The sequence below is a fragment of the Acipenser ruthenus genome, chromosome 10, assembly GCF_902713425.1.
Source record: "Acipenser ruthenus chromosome 10, fAciRut3.2 maternal haplotype, whole genome shotgun sequence".
Lineage (NCBI taxonomy): Eukaryota > Metazoa > Chordata > Actinopteri > Acipenseriformes > Acipenseridae > Acipenser > Acipenser ruthenus.
In genome coordinates this window covers 40,564,314-40,580,858 of record NC_081198.1, presented here as the reverse complement: position 1 = coordinate 40,580,858, position 16,545 = coordinate 40,564,314, and the positions used below count along the sequence as shown (strand labels likewise).

The window sequence follows — 16,545 nt, the reverse complement described above, 5'->3', positions numbered from 1 at the left end:
GCTGTTATTGTTGTTTCACAACAGATGTCCAAAAACACTGAGGGGTGCGTGCTAGTGGGAGTTTTCTGTTTGGCTGTTTATTTTTACCACAAGTGTGCAACGCGGGCAAAGCCCCAGTGCTTACAAACCAGGGAGGTAACTGAAGACATTATGTTTTCTTTTTTCCATGGTCAGAATTATTCATGTTTATTTCTTAAAGGTTTTTGTTCAAATATGTCTTATCTATTCACAGAACACAGTGCAAATCCGTGAAAATTGACGGGTAGCAAATTTGGTTGACTTCATTTGGAACAAAACCCCAAAGTTTTTGTAGTATTAACACAGGAAATGCGTTTTGAATTATGTGGGGTGTTGAATTTAATATGACATTAAGATGCACATAGAGGATGTGTCTCAATAGTAAGTATTGCAACCACATGTTATTGTCAGCAACGCATTATTTGACGTTCACAATAGGTAGCTTCATGAAACCATAATAATAATAATAATAAAACTAAAATACATTAACGTCATAACATGTTATAATCACTGCATACACCGTTGTAGTGAAAATCCTGTGTGAACATTATAAAGCTTTTACAATGTCAAGCAGAAATTATTTTTACCTGCAGGGTGTTTATAAAGCAATATTATCATTTGCAATATTATCTAAATTATTATATTATTTAAAAAACAGAAATAAAAAACCTTGTCCCCTTGTATAAAAATATCTGTTTTGACAATTGTGTTACACCGCAGGGGTAAACAATAATCTTTGACAGTCCAGTGTGTGCTATAGGTAAAAGTATTTTATTAAACATCTCCACTATTTTGGTAAATACAAAAAAGAAACATTAAAAAAGACAGCTAGATAAGTATCAACATCTTTGGTGTCACAGTTCTACGACAAGATGGTTTTAAAGCATTGGATGCAATCAGCTATAGGAGTTTCGTGCAGTTAATTCAGGGCTGCCTTGCATTCTTGTTTTTCAGGTGACATTAGATTTCTGTTGCAGGCTTTTAAATCAGTGTTTTATAATTGTCATTTATTTCAAATAGGTAATTGCATGTTAATTATTAACTTCCTTTGAGACCATTGTGTATCAATATAGTATGTGAAGGCATATTGGCATGAACTTGTAAACATACTCTTTGAACAACACTAACATTTTTCAGTTTACTAATGTAGTATCTAAATATGTTTATTTCCATGCACCAGTAGACCTTTTAAAGGACCTATATCGATCACATTCCATTTACATTAACCCAACTGCTTGATCATGCCAGCTTTCCTATCCCTGCTGATTGAGTTCAATTAGACGACCAGCAAACACACCCAATGTCCCGATGACGCAGACAGACATGAAGACACAAAGCAGAATGTGATCAAGCACCATTGCCACAAACTTCCATTCTTTAGCTGCCTGTAAAGAAAAATTGAAACATGGCGTTAAGAAGAATTTCTAACAAATTATATCAAAAGACAACCCAAAATCAATCAAATGTTCTGCAGAAATAATGGGAAAGACAGGGCTAATTTTGGACCAATTCAAAGTTTTAACTTTTTCTGCCTTAATATACTTTTTTATTTTTATTATTTTTGCTATTCTGAAACAGAAGAGTCTCACATTATTGGCTTCTTGGTCAGACTTCATTGTTTCCGCAATGTATTTGACTCCTTCTATTGCGCTTTTCACATCAGGGTTTTTGGTGATTGGTGACTGGAAACAAACAGTGGCAGGACCAGGTTTTCCAGAAATATCTGAGATATCAATGTCCTCGGCAAAGATACGCTTTGCCTGTCTCTCTCTGGAGGGCCGTTTCATGGTGGAGAAGAACATGATGTTTGGAATGGTGTCAATAAAAATCTGCAAAATTAATCAAAAACAAAAAGTAAGGTTAACTGCTGTATACCACGGTATAATAATAACAGTACATGGTAATGTTTGTTTCAGTGGGTACTGTACCATTTCATTCAGTCAATGATGTTTATTGCTGGAGGTTTTCATTTGGGTATATGAAAATTGTTTGTTTAAATGTGTGCTTGTTCATTATTTAGCAGTTTCAGGTTGTAGACAGTAGGTGATGCTGTTGTCCAAGAAATGGTTAGACGTTTTTCTGTCAGCACAGTAGAAATGCATATAGCTATACCCATTACTTAGAATGAAACGATAGGTCTCAAATGTGCAGCTTTAAAAGAAATCATTTAATAGCAAATATGTGTTTTAATTTCACAACATGATATCTGTTACTCCACCACGTTAAATAAAACTCTGTTTACAAGCCATGCTGTTAGACTGTCTTGCATTTTCTGGGTCGTTTCACCTGGAGGGTGAAATTGTCCCCACCCCTTCACTGGCTTCTTTCCTGTCAATAACCAATCAGATGCTTCCTCTATTGACTGACATGCTTGCAGACAGTAACATGCTTTGACCCAGAAGACACTCCTGAAGTAAACTGACCTGAGTACAAGTGCAAACTACTGTAAAATACTTGTGTGCTAAAGGCTATAGCATGTTTCTTTTAACCTATAATAATATAATAATAAAAACATAGTAAGAAATACATGTAACACTAATCCCATGCTACTCAAAGATGCATTGAAAACAGCCTCTAACCAGATGGTCATACAACAGAGATTTTACCAGTCTCAATTCTACTTTATTAGCGTCTATTCAATTGGTCTAAAAAGTGGTGTATTGTGAGCATTAACATAATTAAAATAGGTTCCTCCTGATGTTTTACACATTTACAGACCGAAATACACTAAAAAGACTTAAAGATCTGCTGTCTTTCGAGCAATTGAATAGTAAGGTTTATAAATTGTAGGAACTAAGCAATTTCTGAATACATTTATTATGGTGGTGTTTTAACAGGTAATTTTAATACCAGCTCTTAAGTGACCAGTTAATGAAGTAGTTAATTGACAGGCAAAACATCAAAGTCATCAAAACAGACATAGACATAGCTGGGCTTTTGGGCCAACTACCACAGAAAACAAGATACACGTGGAAAGAGCTAAAAAATCTGCCCTTTTTGCAGTAATGTTACTAAGTAATATGTATTTGTAGGAAATAAAGGAGACAAGCTGTGTCGGGCCTGTGTTGGCGCTATCCCATAGGTATATATAGCAAAGTGGTTCCTTAACTATCTTCTTTGCTAAATGATCCCTCACAAGCAGGCAGAAAAAGGAGCTAGAAACCAAGTTGGGGCCTGCTGAACTCACCTTGCGTACCCACTGTGGCATGGTATGAGTGCTGGGGGAGCGGTGGTGGGTATTAATTACGATGACTGTAATGATGATGGATGCGATGACAAACACCATGGTGAACAGCATATATTTCCCAATTAACGGCACAGCACTGGAGGTTGAAGGAATGAGCTCCACAATAACCAGAAGAAACACAGTCAGGGACAGCAAGACAGATATACTCAGGGTCATCTTCTCACCTACGGAGCAAAAGACAAGATGCTAGTTATCACTCAGCAGACAGTAAACAGCAGTCGGTGCAAACGAGCCATGCTTTAATGAGCCCCATGCATCAATAAAATGAATTTATTTTTGGATAATGACCAGAGGAAGCCTAAATACATTCAGAATGGCACCTGGCTGCAGTGTATGTGAATTAGCCAAACTGCACAGTGTGTTATTGCTGTAGCCCTGTCAGGAGAGGAAACCATGATGATTTATAACTGCTGTCAAAAAAATGAATCGCTGCAACAGAACTGTACGTGGCAAGGGGTAAGTGGTTGTCTGGAAGAAGTGGAGTGAGATAACCTGGAGAGATAATGTAGGAGTCACCCTTTTTTCCAGGTCAGGATTTGTTTTTTTTGTTATACATTTTCTGAGCAACAAAAAATCATCACAAAAAATAGTGTGACATCAGACAAAAAAAAAACAAAAAAAAAAACAAACAAAAAAAAAAAACCTTTTCTTTCACAGCTTTAGATACAAGAGCAGCATTTAATGCTTGCCCTTTAAAAGGCACCATGTCACACATTTTCACAAATTACAATCCTTGGTTAATCCATGGTTCCTGTGGGACTCTGCACATAACTTTAGCTTTCCAGTGGCGGTGTTATTTATTGGATTGTTCTTTGTAATCCTCTAAAGCACTCCTGCAGTATAATATACAAGCACTCACCCCAGAGCACAAGGCTCCTCACTGCTTCACTGTCAATGTTAATAGCTGACTGGATACAGTGTATACTCATTAGGATAATGGAATTAAATGAGCCTTTGAGCTCTTTCCAATACCCTTGCAGTCCAAAGATAAAAATCGTGATACCATCGCCTTGTATAAAGGAGCACCTTGAATCTAGAGCTTCCTTTGATCATCTGTCTTTAACTACATATTTTTAGGATCTCTATGTGGGAATGAATTTAACCAGGAGAAAAAACAGAATGCTGATTTCATAGACAATGCATTATACATCCAGCAAAATCAGAACAGAGGATACAAATGGACACAAGATACATTACAGGACAGTTCCATATTTATATTCTGTCCCCATTTGTTGTGGTTGAAGAAAGACATGAATTAAACCAGAGCTGGGAGAATTGAGCAGGAATGGTTCTCTTTTTTTTCATTAACACCCCTGCGCTTCCTCTAAATAATAACGTCAAGGCATCTTTAATGTTTGTTCAGCAGACAAAGCAGACAGGACCATGGTAAAGCATCTCATCTGTAATACTGCATCCTCAGCAGCAGAGTGCTCTCTAACACCATGCTAGGAGTTAGTGTGCCTTGAAGGGTTTGCAAACTGGATTCTATGGATAAGACAAGAGATTTGATGCAATAGTGAAGAGTTTTACTTCATGGCAATTGGGAAAACTGCTTACCAGAATCTGTGGGAAGATAAAATACCAGTCCAGTCAGGAATGAAAAGAGCAAACATGGGATGATGACATTGACAATGAAATAGAGAGGTAATCGCAGCATCAGGAAATGGTAGGTGATATCCAGGTAAGGCGTGGTAGGACAGCAGGCATAATAAACCCAGTGCTTCCAGCCGCGGTAGTCTTTCATAACCCACTCCCCACTCTCCATGAAGTTGCTTAAGTCTGGCCGATCACTCTCCTGGAAGAAATAAATTAGTTTTAGTTCACCCTTCTAATGGTTTTACTCACTGTTACTGGCCAATTGCAGGGAAGTTTTAAGTGTTTTTCAGTTATAAATCCCATATCAGAAATCAACCAATCACAGTGAAATTCCAGTACATCCTGTCTATAGAACACCACAACTAATTCCAGTGTTTCCTCGCCGGTGCCTAATCTAAACAGCACTGCATGTTAATTGAGAGGCAAAATATGTATCCATAGTCGTTAAAACAAAACTAAGTGAAATAGAAACTACTGTTTTTGAGATTCACAACAGCAGCACGTGGCTGCAGTGTAAAACATTCACAGTGACTGAGCAAACAAGCAAACCCACAGCTTGTAATGCCATGCAAGGCTTCCCGAAGTGTGCATTAAACTGTCTAATTGTGTAAAAAGAAAAACATTTACATGACAACTACCACAGACACCAAGTGTCTGAACCCAGGTGGAGAGGCCCAAGCCTGTCAGTCACCTGACCAGAGGGGGTGACGGAATCACCATGAGACCAGCTCTCCGCAGACTATCTTCCTTCCTAACCCACGAGATCTCAAAGGGCACTCCCTGGGGGTGCCCAGCCTAGATTTGCAACTCAGTGCAAGTGGTTTTCATGTAGGGGTTTACAGATGACACTGAGCACATGTGCAGACAGAGGGTCAAGATTAGATGACTGACACTGTAGGTCAATGTAGGGAAGTTCACATTGCTTATCAGTTATGTTAGCTCTTTACTGTGGATAAATAATGAGGAACTTAGTCAGGAATTCAAGCTTAGGTTTTAGCAGGGACACTTCCATTTCCTAGTTCCCTCTATTCGAAGTGTATAAAATATACAATTACCGGGTTGATTACAACTGATGTGCCATCATATGTCCAGGTTCCAAGCTTCATACTGCAGTTTTGCAGATCAAATGGAAAGTGTGTCACTATAATCTCACAGTAGCTCTTGAAAATAGCTGGAGGCGTCCAAGTGATCATGCCACTGCTTTCCAGCAGAACTTTAGTCTCATGAACGATCGCAAAATCACCATCGGCACTGCAATGACAGTAATTAAAATCATCATCTTTATAATTAGGACTGCCGCAAGCGAGCAGAGGGGTGCAGCATATTCTAGACCAGGGGTTCTCCACCAGGGGTGCGCAGCCCCCTTGGGGGCCTTGAGGAGGTTTCAAGGGGTCCTCCAAAAATAAACCAGAGAATGTGTTATTTTCGCTGCATGCTTATGACACGCTGAAACCTATTAGCTTCAGCATGTCATAAGCATGCGCAGAAATTAACATGTTCTCAGGTTACATAACACATTCTCGTATGGTGTAATAGAACTATTTCAGCAGGAGCATGACAGATTACAAAGCAGAGGAAAAGATAATAGGATACATTTTTTAATTCGACCATCAGCATGAAAACAACAAAAACCACAGAATGACGATACAGAACTTCCTTCAACAAGTTCAACCGTAAGGGCTGAAGAGCAGTGAGTTGGTGGTGTTGTGAGTAAAAAACAAAGACGTTATTAACCCTGCAAAATTAAGGAAATACGAAGACAGCTACTTCGGTTTTATTTGTACTGGAAGTGGAGATCTAACTCAACCGCAGTGTGTAATTTGTGCACAAGTACTGTCCAATGAATGCTTGAAATCCTCCAAATTACAGAAGCAAAAAGATTGAGAACCCCTGTTCTAGACGACAGTGACAGAAATTTGCAAGCCCACCAGTGTTGAGAGTGGCACCAGGCAATGTTTTCTGGGACAGGCTGTCTGGGAGGCATGGCAGTGTGGTCTCAAGAGTATCCATGATATCAAGGCTTAATATCCGCGGGTGCACTTTACTAACCACCATAAGGATGTCATGGATTGTTATAATAATGACAAAACCAATAATAATAATAATAATAATAATAATAATAATAATAATAATAATAATAATAATAATAATCCAACATTCATACATACATACATAAACACTTATTTTAATGGAAGCTAAGTTCCCTTCATAATAAAAAACGTATTAACTCATTAATTAACACATGATTTCCTACTACATTTTGTAATTCGTTTAGATTTAATTTACACATTTAAAAAGCTACATTTTCAATGAAAATGTTTGCATTCTTACTTGTTGTAAAGAACCAGGTCAGGGCGCCAGATATCAGCAGAAGGGATTCGAATCTTGTTAATCCCACCATACTCTTCTGGATTCCACTTTAAATTAACATCTTTCCATTGCTGAATAAGGAACAATAGTTAAATAGACGTTAACCTTAAACCCCAAAGTCCATATATCTGTACTGCTCCAGATTCCTTGGGGATTAAACTAATGACATAAAATACATTTAATTTATATTGCATAAGAGTGACACTCTCTCAACCCACTACCAATGTCTACAGTAGAGTTTTGAGCTCTAACTAATGTGACCATCAGCTGTTTGTATCAAAATAGAGATGTATACAAATTGTGTCTAAAAATAATTCACATTTTATCCCACAATCATGCTCTATCATACAGTGAAATATAATGTATGTCTCTTCAATGTGGGGTTATAAGGTACAGAAGAACCTGAATGTCCTTTTATTCACACCTATCTGTCTGTTTTACATATTATATTTCACTTTGTTTTTATTGTAGGTCATCTACTGTTTGCATGGTTCCTCAAGAAGTACTAGGAGTTTATAAACTTACCTGTTTCAGGCGCACGTTGGTTGTTACTATCTGATTCACTTCATCCTATTGATAAAAGGTTAGACAAGTAAGTATTATTTACACAGTGTTAAGTGTGATGAACAAACAGCCCAGCTTGTCAGAGAAGCGATTCTCCTCACCACACTGATGAGCTGGATCAGCTGGAGTCCCACTGTGACGATGACAGCATCCCTGTAGTCTTCTACTGGACGAACCACTTTATTGTAGCCAGTGAAGAGCATTTTCACCAAACGGGTCTCATGACTGGAGCACTGGACCAGCCCTACAACACACAGAAATAAACCCAGTCATTGAACAGCAAAAGCCCTGTTTAGAATTAAAGCGCCTTTGTCAGATACCCTTTTACATATGTTGGCATAATAAAATAAATGTACAACAGTGTTTTAAATTTGAATTAGCAGAAATGGAAATTAAATACTAAATTTGATTAATATAAAAATAAGATGGTTTTGTTAAATTTCTTGAATTCACTTTTTTTTTTTTTTTTTTTTTTATAATGCAATGACAATACTGTTTTGGAGAATTCATCCATCCTAAGAAAGTTGTTGTTAACACATTATGTCACTTGCTCCTCAGATGTCAATCTGTAAAAGCTGCCAATGTGCCAGGCACCATACAGAGTTAAATATAATCTAACCAAGCAAAGACAGGATGATTGAATGACAGTTGACAGTTACCATTGCCAGATCCCTGCAACAACAGTCGAATGTTTAGCTGAACAGAAACCCAATAGCAATTAACTGCACAACCAATGCAATTAAAAACATAAATAAAAAATACATCCCCCAAAATAAATTAGCTGAAGATAAAATGTAATTACTTGATTATTAGGAATGATAAAAGTAATTGACCTGGAGTGAGGCAACATTGTAAAAGGGATTGGAATCTATTGGGAAAAGACCTCTGAACTCTTTTGAATGGTGCTCTGTTACAGGGAGAATCTATCTTCAAATCCGGTGTCGGGAGCTGTCTCCCCTCTCTAATTGCAGAGAAGGTTCTTGTGAAGCAATGAATATACACATCAATTTCAGAAAGGAGACATCCACAAGATTTGAAATAAACAATTCTTTATTGCATTATACAAATGACCATGCCCATAATGAAACGTAATATAATTTGGCCCATAGCCGCCCCACTACACTGGCTGAACTATGATGTAATGTATATTGATTGAATGATAACTAATGCCAGCGGGCAGAACAAGAGGCACTCTGGGCCACCTTCCCCCTGGACAAGGCGTGCTGCAAGGGGAGGAGGAGGACCAAACAAAGAAACGACAAGGAGGCGTAGGCGAAAGGGCTATTTAAAGGAACAGTGTGATTACGTATGTGATTAGGGGGTGGAGTCCCCTTTCAGAAACACAACATAGTTTCCAAGAACATGCTCCTGTCCAAAGTTGTGTAACCTAGCATACTGTACAGTAAACTCTTTCCTTATGTCTGGCTCATCAAGAAGAACATTTGCTCCTGCCTGTCCCTTTCAGTTTGAAGATACCCAGTGCCTGGTTGCAACACAGAAATGTGTGTATCTTTATATGTATATACCCAGAGAAAACACTTCCCAAATAAAACACTAGACTCTGTTTTAAAATCAGCAGCACTTTTTGTCCGCAGGTCCTCTGCTCCATTGTTTTGTTCAAGCAATCAGAGGTGTCACGAAACTGACAGCTAAAATGAAGCATTGGTAATAAATCCAGGACATTATTAAATTCAAGTGAGCACATTCAAACCCTCCAGGTATGAATACATTTTGTCACGTTGTTTCTGTGCTTTGGAATAGCGCAAAAAGTTTGGAGTGCTAAATTCAAGCCCACGCTCAGCCCACTCACAACTGAAACTCAACAGACATTTGTTTTTTTAACAAGGAAACAGAACAAAACATTCAAGGCCCTTTACACTCAGTGGATTACACTGCATAGATATTTAATTCTATTTTAAGTGGAAGAAATGAACCCCCTCAATGAAAGAGTTTTGCTTTGATGTGAAACAACAACTGTGCATTCCCAAATCCATTCTACAACAGGAACACACTGAGCAGCTGAAGCAAACAAGAGCACTTTTTACATGAATGCTTCTATCACACATTTTTAGAAAGTGCTTATCATGCCACACTAGATTAATAGTACAGTATATACTGTACTTTGAAACCTAAAAATCCACACACCAAAGAGACTGAACATGTATGCATGTAAATTATTCTGTCATTCACTAGTATTGGAAGAAAATACATGTTCTGGGATTTATTGGCTGGTAATAATTATGCAACAAACTTGATTAATTACAAACATGCAAAAATGCTACAAGGGCTATATTAATGTTTAACACAAACACAGTTTTGAAATTCCAAGATATAAGCTTATAGTTAATGGAGGTTTAGAGCCATCCATTTTACCAGTGTTTTTGCTATTAACCCTAAAAGAGGTGGTGTGGTCCAGTGGTTAAAGAAAAGGGTTTATAAGTAGAAGGTCCCTGGTTCAAATCCCAGCTCAGCCTCTGACTCACTGCATGACCTTGAGCAAGTCAGTTAACCTCCTTGTGCTCTGTCTTTCAGGTGAGATGTTGTAAGTGACTGTATCTGATGCATAGTTCACACACCCTAGTCTTTGTAAATTGCCTTAGATAAAGGTGGTGGCTAAATAAACAAACAATACAGTCATAATGACTTAAAAATCTGTTATAAGAGATTACAAATATGATAGCTGTATTCCTCCCACTCTACAAATGCCAGAACATTCCTTTAAATTGCACAAGTATACCCAACAACTACTGTATGCTTAACATTCTGTAGACACAGGAATAGCATGATGTGAAACTTGTGGAAATGTAAGAGGCTGGGTTAAAGGCCTGCACTATTTATCTCTCCAGTGACTACTGTGCTGTTTTATGGTAGCTTTATTGGCAGTCATTTTAACGTTAATATAAAGCAGAACATTAATTTGTGGGTTGTATAGCACTACAAAAAAGCTTTTAGTCTTTTAAAAAAATAAAATGTTATAGGCAGGAAGACCTTTATCAATATCAGTTCATGTATTACTGTAGTCCTCCAACTGCAGGAAATTATAATGGAACAGTACAAAAACAGTATTAATGTTTAATTGCATTATAGTGTGGATGCATGGGCTCTTTTCATGCCAGCAAACCTGTTTCTATATCAGGAACAGAAAGGTCTATATTAAAAGGAACAGGAATATTCATGTCCTCCAAGGTGTAGTTATATCATTTTGAAGTGCACAATCTTCCTTCGATGTAATCTTGTGTCTTCCCGCTGCATGATGATTGCAATTCAATGTATTGCTTTTCTTCTCATTACTCTTGCTTGAGCCAAAGGGCTGAGCTGTTGCAGCTGAAATGCTAACTGATGCCAGTGCCAGCGATTTCAAGTATTACACAGATAAGTATCTGCTAATTCCGCTGCACAACAGACCAAATGCTCGGGTTTCCAGTTTCAAATCCTGGGTGACCTTCATCAGGAAGTTTTAAAGCAACAGCGACTGCAATTAGCCCAGACTTTGCAAATGTTTGCAAAGATTCAGGCGGAGATTAATAATTTTCTAAAAGGAACATCCTTTCAGATTCTCATTTAGATGTTTTAAATTACCAAGAGGAAAAAGATTCTCATTTAGATGTTTTAAATTACCAAGAGGAACTTTCTGTACAGACTGTCTTTCCCCACACCAGTGGATTTAAACAGAATTATAAATAGCCAAAGGAAACACATGCACCTGTCAGTCAAGAGTGCTCATTTAGCTTTGTTTCACCAAAACTATAAAGGAGTTTTATTTAGAAAAAAAAATAGTAACTGAATTGAAAAACTTCTAATATTTTGCCTAAACTTTCAGTTAATCAAATGTAGTACAGTACATAGAATGCACTATTAGTGTAGGCCCTGAAGTTTACTTTTTGCAACCTCATACACACCGTTCACATGGATTGCTCTATTTTTGCTACCTCATACACACCGTTCACATGGATTGCTCTATTTTTGCTACCTCATACACACCGTTCACATGGGTTGCTCTGTTTTTGCTACCTCATACACACCGTTCGCATGGGTTGCTCTATTTTTGCTACCTCATACACACCGTTCACATGGATTGCTCTATTTTTGCTACCTCATACACACCGTTCACATGGATTGTTCTATTTTTGCTACCTCATACACACCGTTCACATGGATTGCTCTATTTTTGCTACCTCATACATACCGTTCACATGGATTGCTCTATTTTTGCTACCTCATACACACCGTTCGCATGGGTTGCTCTATTTTTGCTACCTCATACACACCATTCACATGGATTGCTCTATTTTTGCTACCTCATACACACCGTTCACATGGATTGCTGTTTTTGCTAACTCATACACACCGTTCACATGGATTGCTCTATTTTTGCTACCTCATACACACCGTTCACATGGATTGCTCTATTTTTGCTACCTCATACACACCGTTCACATGGATTGCTCTATTTTTGCTACCTCATACACACCGTTCACATGCTCTATTTTTGCTACCTCATACACACCGTTCACATGGATTGCTGTTTTTGCTAACTCATACACACCGTTCACATGGATTGCTCTATTTTTGCTACCTCATACACACCGTTCACATGGATTGCTCTATTTTTGCTACCTCATACACACCGTTCACATGGGTTGCTCTATTTTTGCTACCTCATACACACCGTTCACATGGGTTGCTCTATTTTTGCTACCTCATACACACCGTTCACATGGATTGCTCTATTTTTGCTACCTCATACACACCGTTCACATGGATTGCTCTATTTTTGCTAAATTTTAAATTTGGTCATTCAACATTTGGTTAACCTTTCTAGAAAAAAAGCCAGCCACCAGTGAGAATAACTAATACATGTGTTACTGCATGCAAACAACACCAGTGCTGAGATATGCTGTGTCAAGCAGTAAACTGTAAAGTTAACTAGACAAGTAAAAAGTCTACATACCTGTTAAAGAGACTGACACCATCAAACACTTGTAAAGAAAACTCAAAGAGCACATTTCCAGTCAGTCATTGATGTTTCTTTCTGTCTAGGTTTTGAATCTCAAACAATATATATTAGTATACTGTAGCACATCCACTAGCTAGACACTGTCCACTCTGTCCCTCTTGATTCTGGTGCGTGTGATGACTACTGAGAAACTGAGCTATTGTTTTACATCGTTTGTGTTATGAAGGGACAGCTGAGAGTTACTGTAGAAGAGGCGCTGCCAGACATAAACCACTTCCTTAACTTTAACATACTATACTGTACAGTTTAGGATATGACTGCTCAAGTTCAATTGCAGGGTTGGTGTAATGCAGATAGTATTTCATACCTCAGATAAACACACATGCAAAAATAAATAAATAAATAAATAAATAACAAACACTAATACCAAAAGACAACAAAATAAACAGAATCAAATTGGAACCAGTCCATTAGAAAAAAACAAAATTGTAACATATCAGTGTAAACGATATCTGGTAGAACGTGATAATGCTATTCATAAAGCTTACTGAATGTTTTAAAGGCTTAATCACTCCAGCATTTAATCAAACATTAACACAGCTGTGGTAATACATTTATTTCCATAAGTATGTGTTAATATGTGCTGTTCTGAATAATGATTGTGTTTCAAAGCACGTACTGTATTGCTGCAAATGCTAAGCATCATGGTGTTTACTGCTTCACCACATTCATTTGTGCATGCTTCGTTTCATATTTTCTATATTTTGCTTTTTTTTCAGCATTGGTGGAGAATATATATATATATATATATATATATATATATATATATATATATATATATATATATATATATATATATATATATATATATATATATATATATATATATATATATATATATATATATATATATATATATATATATATATATATTATATATATATATATATATATATGGGCAGAAGTGTGGAGTAGTGGTTAGGGCTCTGGACTCTTGACCGGAGGGTTGTGGGTTCAATCCCCAGTGGGGGACACTGCTGTTCTACCCTTGAGCAAAGTACTTTACCTAGATTGCTCCAGTAAAAACCCAACTGTATAAATGGGTAATTGTATGTGAAATAATGTATAATGTGATATCTTGTAACAATTGTAAGTCGCCCTGGATAAGGGCGTCTGCTAAGAAATAAATAATAGTAATTATATATATATATATAAATATTTTCTAAAAAAGCGCAAAGTTTACTTTAATTTAAGATCTATATATTTTTAAACTATGCAATTTCAGAATTTGATAGGGTTGTTTTCTTGGCCCCCTAATCTCCACCGCTACCGTTTTTTCAATATTTTATCGGGGGGCAATTTAAATTTAGACAGTATTACAATAACTAGCCTCATTTGCGGGATTCACTGCAAACAAAAGAAAAACAATGAAACCAACAAAATCCAACATGTTTACATGCATTAGACATCCATCCTTACCTTACTAAGTCATTGGTCTCGGTTCAACCATTTGCTAACTCAATATAATACAAAATACATAATAAATTATTGTTATTTTAAAAGCAATAATTTTATAAATTGTTCGATATTTCTAATCTAGACCAAAAAAAAAAAATACACTGCCCCGTGTGAGGATTGAACTCGCGACCTGCAGATTATGCGCTACCTACTGCGCTAACGAGGCCACCAATTAGTTTCTGTTGTGCTACCAAGATATGCAACTATAAAACATGAAATTAAAAATATGGTGCTTCCTTAAAAATTACTTAAATTCTCAAGAATTGGACTAAAATACTTATGCTATTAGGTAATACACTCTTCCATGAATTATTATTTTAACACATTACTGAGTGTGATTAGGGACAACACACATTTGGTTGTTAATTCTAACACACTGTGTTGAAATATTAGGTGAAATTACAGAACAGTGCGCTATCCAACAGACTGTGCAACAAAATAATACAAAATGTGTTCACCTTTATCAAACTCAGTAATGTGTTAAAACAACACACTACTTCTAAGTGTATTATCTTTGTTACTTGTAATCCAGTCATTATTTACTAATACCCTATTTTAAAAATGAATTATTTATATGTACATAATTTAGAAGTGTTTAAATCCATCTCTATTTCAAACCAGTTTTTACTCCCACCAGGACTTAAACCTGGATCTTCCACCCAAAGGGCTGATGTGTTCACCAATTACACCACAGAAGTGCGATGGTTTGAACTAACAGCACAGGCTTAAATATTTAAAAAAAATTCTCCTGCTTTTACAAGGGCTTGGAACCTACTAGTTAAAGTTGTAAGTTCGAGTTTGAGTAATACAACTTTAAAATGTACTAGTAGGCAGCATTAAAAATTTAAGAACAGTCAACCTTGGAACACAAACAGAAATTACGTTGTGGCAACATTGCAATTATGTTAAAATGGAACGATACAATGTTGAGGCAACACAAATTTGAACTATTCACAAATTACAAAAAGTAAAGGATTCAAATATTCTTGAAGTTAAAAGAAAAAAATCTATACTGTATTTATGCATGCAAAATCCACAAAAAACTGAGTTAGCTGGGTTACTCTGATAGACCACTAGGTGGTGGCGTTTCCCTCTTTGACTTTTTTTGTACAATATCCTTTCGACATCTCCTCATTTTTCCACTCCTGAAAAGACACTGTTGCTGTATCCTGACAATACCAGTTTCCAAAATACTGCTGGTGTGAGGACGATTTTCTGTCCTTTTTGCACTTACTGCAAAGAATAACATCCGTCTGCGAACAATTCCAGCCTGCTCTTGTTGTATCTTTCTCTTTTTGTACCGCTGCGTGTTGTCAAATACAGATGTGCCCTGACCTGGAGCTGTCAAACTCTGTGTTGGTGGAGCACTAACGATCAAAGTGATGGTTTGGGCCCCCCCATACACAGCAGGAAGATGGGAAGGATGCGTGGATGGAAGGTTTAACAGCTGGGAAGGTATTGGTACTTGTATCAGGGAACATTGGTTGCAGAAGTCTCCTCTGGTCTTTGGGCTTGTGTTGTTGTTGCAGGTAACTTCACCACACGTCTTATTTTAATTTTTAGCCTCTGAATTCCTGTCATTGATGTTTCTGGGAGAGAAATTCCCTGATTTAATATGTCCCTCTCCTGAGCCTTCGCACACCTGTTGTGCCTTAAACAAACAAAAAAAAAATGTTATACAAATAATAAATTCAAAGTATCTGTTCTTTTTTTTATCACATGGTAGTGGCCGAGCGGTGTGTGTGTGTGGTGCCCTGCAATGAAATGGTGTCCCGTCCAGGGTGTAGTCCTGCCTTGCATTGCCCTATGTCTGCCAGATTAGGCTCCAGCTCACTGTAGTGACCCTCTAAAAGGATTATCATAAGTGGTTATGATACTGGATGGATGGATAGATGGATGCTTTTTTATCCCAATAAGCAAAATATTTCAACCTACCACTGTGTCAGACTAGTATTATTAATCTCTGGTAGTTGGAGTGTGGATTCTCTCATCACCCTGGCATTGTTGACGATGCACTGTCTGATATGCTTGTAAGCACATCCAATAAGTGTCCATCTTGTCAAAGTGGTACCGTCATCAGAATGCATGGAGTGAGTGTAGATCTCACATAGCTTGTGGATGGTTGCCTCTACATACCGATTGCAGTCAGGCCACTGTGCTGGACCGGTGTTAGGTCCCAAGAAACACCTATTATTGGAAATTGAAATATACATTCATTGCACAATACAGAAATCATTGTATGATCATAAATTATTAACATTATTAACATGTTAGC

At 37.2% G+C, this 16,545-nt stretch overlaps 1 protein-coding gene across 1 annotated transcript; it reads right to left on the bottom strand.

Moving 5' to 3' along the window:
• Window positions 1-231: 231 nt before the first annotated feature.
• Window positions 232-12,945, bottom strand: LOC117413890 (acetylcholine receptor subunit alpha-like). The gene is made up of 9 exons (XM_034023318.2): window positions 12,747-12,945; window positions 7,897-8,039; window positions 7,757-7,801; window positions 7,193-7,302; window positions 5,917-6,112; window positions 4,823-5,060; window positions 3,206-3,429; window positions 1,608-1,847; window positions 232-1,403 (listed from the first exon to the last, which is right to left on the bottom strand). Exons 1-9 carry the CDS (start codon window positions 12,799-12,801, stop codon window positions 1,272-1,274), a joined length of 1,383 nt encoding a protein of 460 aa, XP_033879209.1. The 5' UTR covers window positions 12,802-12,945; the 3' UTR covers window positions 232-1,271.
• Between the last annotated feature and the right edge of the window lie 3,600 nt (window positions 12,946-16,545).